The sequence below is a fragment of the Dromaius novaehollandiae genome, chromosome 14, assembly GCF_036370855.1.
Source record: "Dromaius novaehollandiae isolate bDroNov1 chromosome 14, bDroNov1.hap1, whole genome shotgun sequence".
Lineage (NCBI taxonomy): Eukaryota > Metazoa > Chordata > Aves > Casuariiformes > Dromaiidae > Dromaius > Dromaius novaehollandiae.
The window spans coordinates 24,962,372-24,973,783 of NC_088111.1; the positions used below are offsets into that span (position 1 = coordinate 24,962,372).

Here is an 11,412-nt window from a genome sequence, read left to right on the forward strand (position 1 = left end):
TTGCCCAGGAGCTCCCAAACACAGCGCCGAGCAGCACCTGGGGGTTGTGGTGCCAGCAGCAGTTCCGGGAAACGCTTGAACGTGGATCTCAGACCCACCACAGGGGCAAAGTTTCCTGCACCCAAAACCCCATCCAGCCACTCCGGCCGAGCTGGTCGGGGGCAGGCCGGCACGTCTGTCGTGCAGGTCAGGTCCCCCCCTCTGTCACAGGGCGCTTTGTCCTGTGGTCACGGCTCCACCAGCCCCTGCTGCAGCTTCTGGAGGAAAGCAGCCCCATCGCCAGCACCGCCGCTCCTGCCCCAGTGGGAGGGCACCCACCGGCATTCAAACACACCCACAGCCCCCATCAGGCCCACCCGCACCTGCTCGCTCTCTCCCACTTGCTTCTCGCCTGCTCCTGCTCCTGCTCCTGCTCCTCTTTCACTTCTTTCACATCTTTTGCCCTTCCGCATGCTGGACACCAATTGGCTGGCAGAGCCATCAGTCCAATCCAGCCCTGCCCTCCTCCTCATGATGGCCAATAGAAGGGCTGCACTGGGGGCAGTGCCATGGCAACATTGTGCCCTCCTGCCCTGGCAGGCAGCTCCGCCCCCTCCCACCGCAGGACGGTGCCATCTTGTGGGCAGCAGCACCGGGTGCGGGGCGCAGCGGGGCAAGGGGGCAGCCCAGTGCTGTGTGCCGGGGCAGTGCAGTGCAGTGCAGTGCTGGCCGCTGCTCCGCAGGGGCTGGGCTCTGTTGTGGGGGCCCCGTGGGGCTTCTGGCTGCCCTGCGCCCTGGGGGCCATGTGGGACATGGGGGGGGCAGCCCTGGGGCCTGTGCTGGTGCCGGTCCTGGCACCAGCGTGGGGGCCCTGGGCATGGCCAGGGTGCTGGAGCCCGCGGGCAGCATCCTGCTGGCCTAGGGCAGGGCAGTGTCCTCTCGCCTCTTCTGCCCCAGCCCCCTGCCCACAGCAGCCCCGGGAATCAGCAGCCTTCCTGCTGTGCAAAAACAATGGCTAAGGCACAGCGTGACATGCAGGGACAGCCTCTCTCATAGCCACTCTGAAATGCCATTTTCGGAACAAAAGAAACTGCTGGGAAGGGCACCTCGCGAGGACACTAGCAACCTGCTCAGACTTTGCCCAGGAGCTCCCAAACGCAGCTCTGAGCAGTCCCTGGGGGCTGTGGTGGCAGCAGCAGTTCCAGGAAACAGCCGGGCTCTCACAGCAGCCCCCAACCCTGTCCAGCCACCACCACAGCCCAGGATCCACAGTAGTTTTTGCAGTTAACAGTCCCTGTGCGACACCTCAGGAAGGAGCTCCCGAAGCCCTTACCCTTGGTGGAGAGCCACAGGATCATTGGAACAAGGAACTGCGATCTGGGCTGATGATGTCCATCCAGCAGCCTTCCATCTTGCTTGCTCCCTTGCCTTCAGCTTGCTTCTCCAGCTGGGGATGAGGGACACTCTTCCCGTCTTGTCACCCAAAAGTCCTTTCCCATGTGCCCCTACTCCTCTGCTTGTTGGTGAGGGGCCCCAACACAGCCCCACTGCCTCCTGTCCCCTCTCCTTGCCATGGAGCCACTAAGAAGGGCAGCAGTGGGGAGTGTATGAGCAGTGCCCAGCAGTGCCTGGGCCTCAGAGGGAAATGAGGCCCCCCCCCCCCCCGCCACAACACTGGGGAGATCTCCCTGTGATGCAGCACATCCCACCGTGACCTCAGCTCGTGTCATCTGGGGGCTCAGTAGGTCACTGCCGTGGAGATGGCAGAGCCAGGGAGAGAGCAGAGATTTCCCCATATCTCCTGGAAAGCAGTCACCTCCCTTCCCTGCAGTTATTTTCCAAAATTTTCTGATAAATCCTTCAGGAATGTTTCCAGATGGTGTCAAAGGCTTCCCTGAGCACCTTTGCCCTTTAGAGCTGTCTCTCATAGGATCCCTCCACCAGTCCCCCCAGTAGGCCCATGTCTGCTCCTCTGACATCCAGGGCCTGGACTCTGCTACTCTTCCTTCTCATTCCCCTCTGGATCAGGAACTCCACTACCTCATGGCCACTGCAGGCAAGGCTGACACTGATTATCACATCCTTGATCAGTGTTTCCTCCTTTGCAGGATCCAGGTCCAGGGAAGTCTCATGCTTGTTGACCTATCTGGCTTAGCTGTGCTAGCAAGTTGTCCTCTACACCCTCCAGAATCCTGGACTCTCTGCACCTTGCTGCACTGCCATCTCAGTTAATGTCAGGGAGATTAAAGTCCCCCCATAAGGAGCAGGGGTGTGTGATCCACAGATATCCTCAGGTTGCTTAATGATTTTGCAGTTCTGCGACAGCTTCTGCATCTCCACTTCCTCTTGTTTGTGCACCAGGCTTTGTGCATTTCTGTACATTTGGGCTGCAGAACCTCAGCTGTGGCACCAGGGCTGAGCGCAGACTTGCCATAGTGAAGTATGTTCCCAAGAGCCAAGGACACCGTGTATGCAAAGGCCCAGCTTCAGAGCAGAGACATGCTGGCGTAGCTAGCAGATAGCAACATAATGATGATATGAGGCACCCACTAAGAGAGCAAACCCTGCAGTACCCAAGCCACAAGAGAATCAGAGCTGGGCCATGCAGCCAGGCAGGAGAAGTGTGTTGTGCCCAAGGTGACTCTGCAGCACTTTGGGACCTGTGACAGAAGTGACCGGATCTCCAGGAAGGACAAGATGCCACTCAGAAAGTCCCTGGGCCTGAACAGACTGCGACCCAGCCACTCTCATTAGTACAGTCCCTGTTCATATTCTTGGGGATGAGAAAAGGTTTAGGGAGAGGAGGACTAGATGGATTTGAGAGTGTAGGCCTATGCATGGAGACCTTGGTGTGATGTGCCTTCCATCTTTGCAGCATGCTCGGATGTAGATGGGATGGACTTTGCCTAAAGGCAGTAGTGGGGATCCCTTGTTTGGGAACAGGTAGGAAATCTGAGATGCCCTGGCATGTTTGCCCAGCAACCACTCCAAAAGTGCATATTTTCCTGCAGATCCCGTGCTGTACCTGCTAGAAACATGGTGGTCGTGCTGGACACACCATGCATGTGACATAGCCCTGCAGGCCTATTGTCACTGCATTAAATCAAGTGTCTGCACTGAATTACATTAGCTATTTTCAATGTTTGAATCTGCATATGTCTTGGCTTCAGAGGGAGTGGAGCTCTTGCAGTAGTAAGCATCAAGTGTCACTTCAGATGGCCAAGGAGAATCTCCACCTGGTCCCCAGCTGATGCTCTAGAAGGATTTGGGTCTCATGGTTGCTCTATCAGAGCAAGCAGACAGTGGCACATGTCTTGGACTACCTCTGGCACCTCAAACATCTGAAGGTATTCTTTTGTGAACAACTGACTCCTTCCCTCCTTCTCCATTGATTATAGTGGGAGGTTAGACAAGAAACCCACATGCGGTCACCAATTTTGTGCACACCAGCACTTGGGTGAGGGGAATCCCACCTCCGGTGAGTTTGTGGAGTGCACAGGAGGAACTGAATCCCATTCCATCCCAGAGATTTCTCAATGGGCATTAGATACGTTGATTAACTCTTCTAAATCAATCACTCAAACACAAGTAAATGAACTCCTTTCTTGTCCTTGTGCAGGTGTCCTGTCTTGTTATGAGATGGGAGCAGGGCCTTCTAGAGTGGGACATTTCCACTTCTCTTAGATAACCACCTTCCAATGAGACCAGCTGCAATGCTGGACTCAGTCTCCCTTTACTGTTTAGAGAGGGACCATTGGTGATTAGTTTAGTCTAATTCAGTGGACATTTCCCAGGAGTGATCCTGCTGCCTTTCAGGAACTGTCAGCCCTGGAGCTCTGGGAACGTCTTGAGGGTGCACAGGGGACAGAGAAACTCATGTCTTCAGCTGGGCCTCTGTTCCTGAGCTCGGCTTGGCTCCTGGGACTGCAGGAGCCCATGGCAACCTGGCAGGTGCTGAAGAGAGACAGCTCTGTCCAGCTGCAGCTGCTCTTAAAGGAGGAGCAAGACTCAGAACACTACTGCCTGCAGACTCCAGGATGAGATGAGTCACTCAGAAGTTAAAGACAGTTGGGAATTGGAAGATGACTGAGAGCTCACTGCAGGGAGAAATCTTCACAGCCCTTGACATAGTAAGTCTCTGGCTGCAGGGCAATGCTGCTGCAGTTCCTAGAGCGTTCTCGTAAAGCCAGCACCTTCCACAGCTGATAACATCTGTCAGGGCAGCTCTCCTAGCTTCTCCTCTTTGGAGCAGGTGGTGCTTTAGAGCAGGGACTTACTGCCACACCATCAGAGGGACAGGGCATCACAGCTGCCTTCTCCCAGGGACAGTGCAGGGGGTGTGAAGCCAGGGAGTGCACCCAGGTCTGCACAGATTGTAATTCAGAGCACTGTCCCTGCATCCCAGGGTGCTGTGTGCCTGTGGCAGTGACTCTGCCGCCTGCAAGGGCTGGCACTCTGCCTGCCCAGGTAACTCCCCATGGCACTGTGGGGAGAAGCTTGGGGTGGAAGGAGCGATCCCTGGCAGGGCAGGTTTGTTCTCCTGTTGAGAGGGTGCTGCGTGAGTCAGGACTGCTCTCCAGCTCACCCACCAGGTTATTTCTGAGGGGCCTTTTCAAAAGGACAGTCAAGGCAAGCCTTATGTTAAAGACAAGGATCTTTCCTGAATCTCTTTCCTGAGAATGTTTTTGTTTTCCTACTGTTTGCAGAGCGCTGGCAGGGAAAAGACATGGGACAGAGCAACAGCTCCCAGGAGGGAAAGCTGCAGGTAGTGGAGATACAGTCAGAGAATCAGGGGAAACGGAAAACAGAAATACTGTGGGAGGAAGAATTTGGAAAACTCTCAGTCAGTCCCTGCAATGCAGACATTTTCCTCTAAGCAACCCCTTGTGTCTCTTCTCCCACCCAGCAGAGCCTCTGCCCTCAAGGCCAGGGGGTCCAGGGCCCCTTGCCAGCAGCCTGACTTCTAGCACAGGAGAGAAGCATCTCTCCCGCAATGTGCCCATTTCCCACCACACAACAGTCCTGCAGTGTTGCCATCTGGGAGGTGGTGTGCACAGCTGGGTAAAGTGAAGGCTTTCCTGATTGCCCATCTGTCTCTCTCTCCTTGCTTTCCCTTTGGTAGGAGAGTCACGGTATTGCTCCTTGTCTCTTCGCCTCTCCGTGCTGGTCTGGTTCTTGCTCTTGTGTTCTCTGGGTTTAAGGAGGGGGGGGTTCAGCTGCAGTTAAGGCATTTATGCTGTAGGTCCTGCATGGAGTTGTCTTTAAGGCAGTGACATGCCCAAGTCCCCTTTCATCCATTCAGGAAATGCATTTCATCTGGTTGGGGAATGATCTGACTCTCCCTTAAGGAGACCCCATTTCTAGCACTCCTGACTGTCTTTGTGGAGTGTCCTGCCAGGCTGCAAGCTGACCTCCAGAAGACCACAGCTCTCCCATTGCACATTTGTCATAGCTGAGAGTCCTTGTGCTGGTCGTGTAAGTCAGACACGTCGTCACACGCTCTGAAGAAGTCTCTCCATATGTGGGCTGAGAGAGAATTTGGAAATATTTGCTTCAAAACTGAAGTCCTCTGCTCTCACCTCAGTCCAGTTTCTTTCTTAGAGTAATTTGTGAGTGTAATTTTCACTTAGCTGGGAGAGGTGCAAGCACAGAGCAATGGAGAGCAAGATTTATGGACAGACCAGATGCCCTGGCTCCATACACAGTCGCCATGAGCCTTCTTTTCTTCTTGGGATGCACAAATGCTCATGTTGAGAGCACCTGAAATGCCAAAGATTTCTGTCCCATGAAAGAACGCTCCCATGGTGTGATGGAGGCATCTGAAAACTAAAAGAAATATATAACCAGACCCCTCCACTGCATCCCATTTCCTGGAGAAAATGAGTGTTAAAATGTTAATAGTTTTTCCACAAAATAAATGGACGTAATCTGCTGCAGGGTGTGTACATCAGAGCTAGTCACTTCCCAGACTACACTACAGTGTCTGGAGAAAGGGTGCAGATGGTAAACTGATGTGAGGACAGGGTCCATCTCATTGGGAGAGAGACATCTAGAAATTGTCAGGTCAGCCCCTGCCTTCACTTCACTGTTTCTCTACCTTTTTGGAGTTGGAGCTGGTTTGCCTGAGTCAGATACAGACACCTCTGTTCAAGAGGGCAAGGGTGGGAGGATGAATCCCTCACAAAGATCTTCTCTTTCAGAGACAACTGGCGTGAGTGCTATATTTGTCTCACACAGTGATAGAAAGAGAATATTCCCAGTGGGTCACTGGACCAAATCCCCTTCACTCAGCTCACAGTGCCCATCCCCAGGTATCCCCACTGAATGCACAGGGCAGTTCAACAACTCCATTTTCACCCTTTGGCAGAGCAGAACTGATTCCTCTGGAGCCTACAGGCGGAGGCCCCTGCTCTGCACAGCACACAGCACAAACCAGAGGTCAGGAAAGGAGCTAAAGGAAGGTAAAGGACAGAGGAAATGTGGGGGGTAGTATGAGAAGAGGAATGAGATTTGCCCAGAGAAGCCTGTCCTAACTTGTCAATGTCTTTCCCTCCCTGGACAGTGCCTGGCACCAAGAGGGAGCAAATGTCCAGTGGCAGCTCCTTCACCAAGTTCCTACTCCTGGCATTTGCAGACACATGGGAGCTGCAGCTCTTGCACTTCTCACTCTTCCTGGGCATCTACCTGGCTGCCCTCCTGGGCAATGGCCTCATCACCACAGCCATAGCCTGTGACCACCGCCTCCACACCCCCATGTACTTCCTCCTCCTCAGCCTCTCCCTCCTCAACCTTGGCGTCATCTCCACCACTGTGCCAAAATCCATGGCCAGTTCCATGTGGGACACCAAGGCTATTTCCTACTCAGGATGTGCTGCCCAGGTCTTTTTGTTTGCTGTTTTCATTTCAGCTGAGTGTTCTCTTCTAACGGTCATGGCCTACGACCGCTACATTGCCATCTGCAGACCCCTGCACTACGAGACCCTCATGGGCGAGAGAGCTTGTGTCAAAATGGCAGCAGCTGCCTGGGCCAGTGGTTTTCTCAATGCAGTGGTGCCCACTGCAAATGTGTTTTCAGTAACATCCTGCCAAGGCAACGTGCTGGGCCAGTTCTTCTGTGAAATTCCCCAGATCCTTAAGCTTTCCTGCTCAGAATCCTACCTCAGGGAAGTTGGGGTTATTGTGGTTAGTCTTTCTTTAGTCGTTGGGTGTTTCATTCTCATTGTGCTGTCCTATGTGCAGATCTTCACAGTCATGCTGAGGATCCCCTCTGAGCAGGGACAGCACAAAGCCTTTTCCATGTGCCTCCCTCACCTGTTCGTGCTCTCCATGTTTTTCAGCACTGCAGTGTTTGCCTGCCTGAAGCCCCTCTCCATCTCCTCCCCAGGTCTGGATCCAGCACTGGCCGTGCTGTACTCAGTGCTGCCTCCAACACTGAAATCCCTCATCTACAGCATGAGGAACAAGGAGCGCCAGGGCACACTGAAGAAACTGATTCAACTGGTAGTAGTTCAGCAGCAATAAGCTGCCCATCCCTCTTCACAAGTGATTTCTAATTTATCTCAGACAACTCTGGTGCTTTGGGCATTCTCTCTGTGATAATCATGTTTGTACACAAATTTTTGAATTCATCCCACTTTTCCAGAGGCAAAAACCCAGTCTGTCTGACTGGCAGGCCTTCTTTGAAGTATCTGTCACTGTGTCAGACCTGCCCTCTCCAATCAAAGGGGATTTCCTCAGTGCTGTGCTTGAAAGTTGTTTTTTTCTTCCAAAGCTGGGGCCAAGAATATGCTCAAGGAGTTTCATCCTGAAGGGGCCTGTAGCTTTTCCAAGGTGGTCCATGGGCTTAAGGTAATAAGCTCAAAGAGTGATGTGTTAGGGAATGAGGGCTGGAGTCAGCTCTCACTTGTGGGTGCCCAGTGCTCCTGATAGTGATGAATGGTCAAGCAGTATCTGCCTGGGACTGTCTTCTCCCATATGACAGGGCTGGTGACAGGTGCCTGCAGTGGAGACCCTGCAGGCACAGGGAGGGGAGTCGGGAGAGTGGTTCCTGTCACCTTCAATGAAAAACCGTGGGCTGACTCTAATGCCACACCTGAACGCAGTCTGAGCCATTTGAAATGCCCTGTGATTGCTCAGAGCATCATCCACAGCCACAGATGCCTTGGTAAGGGGCTTACAGGTGCAATGATGCCCATCCAGCTGGGTCTGCTTCAAACCCTGACCACAACAGCCAGAGCGGAGTCACCCCGTGGCCCCAGGGCACCATAAGCCACTTGCTCTGCAGAGCAGCACTGCCAGCTTGGAGCCCTGCATGGAGCACAGGGGAGGGTCCAGGAAGAGCAGGCAGGCTAGCACCGATGCACTCACCCGGGGAAAGGCTCTCCAGGGAGCAGGGACATCCCTGGAGAAGAGGAAAGGAGCAATTGTGTGCTTGCAAAGAGAAGTAAATGAGCAAAAGAAATCTGTTTCTCTGTATGTCAACTTAGGGAAGGCTGCTGTGTTGCTGGAGCAGCAGGAGCTGCCTGAGGAGCCCTAGGGCAGGGACTATTGTGCTGTCCTGGAGAGAGGGGTTGGCATGCGGACTGCAGGCAGCATGGGGGTAAGGAATCTCCTGGACACAAGAACAAAGGATACAGAGTGTCACCGTCCTCTGTTTCCTTGTGCCATTGGGGCCAGTTCCAGCTTGGAGGCTGATGGGGAAGCTGACACACACCCCTGACCCCCAGAGCTGCTGTGCTTTCAAGGGGCCTTGGGCTGTGGTGTGAGTGCCTCTGTGCTGCAGAAACACTGGCCATGACCTGCAGTATTTCTCAACATTTCTCCCTGTACTTAAAACTTTCTTTTTATCTCTTTAGCAATGGGGAGGAGTTCCTGCTCCTGGACCGGGGAAGAAGGCACCATTGACTGCCAGCCCCGCCCCCACACTCAGAATTTCCTTCTGTTAAACTAAGTCCCTAGGTGATCAGCTCTGCAATGGAACAGCCCGTATGTCCACACTTTTCTCCAGTCCAGGAAAATGGACTGCATTTGGGAAGGAGATGGCTCAGGGCAGGCACAGAAATGTCTCTGCTTGCCACCACCTGCCCCAGGGATGAGGAAGAAAAGAGGTGCTGGGGCCAGTGCCCGCTAGCGGTGTGGCTTTCCCTGTAAGGCCTCTTTTCTGTTCCAAGCTCTGGGGACAGAGGGGCTCACTGGCTGCAACCAGCCTGGATACATGGAGTGGCAGAGCTATAGGAGCAGAAGCCAGATTCTCCCTGCAGACAGCTGGACGGGGACAGATGGGACCTGGCCCTTCCTCTTCCTCCCAAGCATGTCAGTCAAGGAAGTGCTGGAAGAACAGGCCTGGAGGGTTCCTCGTGGCACTGCATTGCCTGAGGTTGTGACAACTGACCATCCTCTTCCTGCAAATGCTTCCCAGGCCAAGCAGCTGGGGACAAGCAGCTGGCAGTGCTTATGGGAGTCCATCAGGGCCGTGACCTCCAGGTGAGCAAGAAGACCTTGGGCGCTTGCCACCCTGTTGGAGAGGACCTGGCCACTCGGAGGACTGGAGGGAGGTGGGACAGGTCCCATGGCTTACAAGGTGAAAGTGTTGACACATGTCTGGGGCCAGGGCCCAGCAACCTCCTAGGCCCTCTCCCAGCCCCTGGGAAGCCACTGCAGAAGCAAGCGAATCCCAGAGAACAATCTTCCTGTCAGTCCTGGGAGTCAATGACAGGGTCACTTATGTGTGAAAACATGACAGGCCAACAGCAGGGGCGTGGCTGGGGTTTGTGCTTGTGAGGTCGCTTCTGCTTCGGAACCTGATAGGTCAGCAGCAGGCACGTGGCTTGGATGTTGATTGTGAGGTCACTTTTGCCTGAGCACTGATAGCCCAGAACCAGGCACATGTCTGGGATACTTATTCTAAGGTAAACTCTTCTTCTGGATATGAGAAGCCAACAACAGGCTCTTGGCTCAGGTAGGTTCTGATGTCATCTCAATTTCTGACAGTGATAGGCAAGAAACAGTCTAACAGCATGGATATTGATTGGGATGTAGCTTCTGCTTCAGGAGCTGATATGCCAGAAGCAGGCAAATGACTGGGCTTGGTGCCTGTGAGCTCACTTCCGCCTGAGAACCTGATAGGCTAGCAGCAGGCTCAGGTTCACAGAAGTGGCTGTGAGGTCACTTCAGTCTTAACAGGTGAAGGCCAGCAGCAGAAACATGAAGTCATTCTCTCTCTGAAGATAATAGGCTGGAAACAGGCTTATGACTTGGATGTTGATTGTGAGCTCACTTCTTCCTGAGTATGTGATAGGCCAGCACCAGCCACATGACTTGGATGTTAACTGTGAGGTCACGTCTCTCTGAGTACCTAGTAGGCCAGCAGCAGGCACAAGACTTCAATTCTGATTGTGAGGTCACTTATTTCTCTGGAGCTGATAGGTCAACAGCAGGCTCTTGGCTCATGCAGGTTCCTCTGATGTCACCTCTTTCCCACTGATGACAGGCCAGCAACAGCCTCATGGCTTAGATGTTGACTGTGAGGTTGCTTCTGCCTCAGCAGCTGGTATGTCAGAAGCAGACAGAGAATTGGGCTTTGTGCTTGTGAGGTCACTTCCCTCTGAGTACCGGCTAGACTAGCCGCAGGAACAGTGTCAGCGAAGTGGCTGTGAGGTCGTTTCAGTGTGAACAGCTGATCAGCAGGACCAGGGCTGTGAAATGGGTTGTGAGGACACTTCTGTCTCTGTAGACGATAGGCCAGAAATGCGCTGGCCTTGCAGGGCTGTTCCCTGCTGGGCTGGGGCACTACAGGGAGGCTTGAGCTACTCCCGGGCTGCATTGGGCAGGGAGCTTGTGCCAGGCTGCTGCTGCCATGGGTCCAGCAAGGTGCCTGGAGTCCCCTGAACAGACTCATCACCGAGTTCATGCAAGCAGGGTTTTACTGTTGTGTTTGGGATTTTCTGCACACTGAAAGAAAGAGACTGCTGTTGCATTTAAAAAACAAAGATTTATCAGCCCATACAAATGACTTGCACACCGCATTAAGCTACAAAAAACAGTTCATACAGTTGTGTGGGGACATTTAGTTAGTAAACAGCACAAAAGGAAATATGAAACCAGTGGAATGGCTGAAGAAAGTAAGTGTCTTATATGTACTAATGCTGTAACTTTACCCAGCCAATTTGCACTTCTTTAGATAGAAGTCCTGTGTTTCCATGCTCATATTTTTTTTAAAAAATGTTACTTCTGCTCCTTTCTCTTTTCCTTCCCCCTTCATTAATGGCTGCCTAATTTCAACTGACCCCTTGCCCTGCGTGCATTTGGCTGGTCAGTGCCCATGGATGATGTGAGAACCATCACCTGTCCAGCCAGCATGGTGGGGACCAGCAGGCATGGTGGGGATCAGCAGGATTGCTTAGGGCAGCTATGGTACGTGTCTCCAAAAAAAGG

At 53.3% G+C, this 11,412-nt stretch overlaps 1 protein-coding gene across 1 annotated transcript; it reads left to right on the plus strand.

Moving 5' to 3' along the window:
- Positions 1–6,909: 6,909 nt before the first annotated feature.
- Positions 6,910–7,500, plus strand: LOC135329907 (olfactory receptor 14A16-like). The gene has a single exon (XM_064519948.1). The coding sequence runs from the start codon at positions 6,910–6,912 to the stop codon at positions 7,498–7,500; it is 591 nt and encodes a 196-aa protein (XP_064376018.1).
- Positions 7,501–11,412: the final 3,912 nt, after the last annotated feature.

What these genes read in the sequence shown, in the direction of transcription:
- LOC135329907 (XM_064519948.1), top strand. Translation starts at nt 6,910, where the DNA reads ATGGCCTACGACCGCTACATTGCCATCTGCAGACCCCTGCACTACGAG.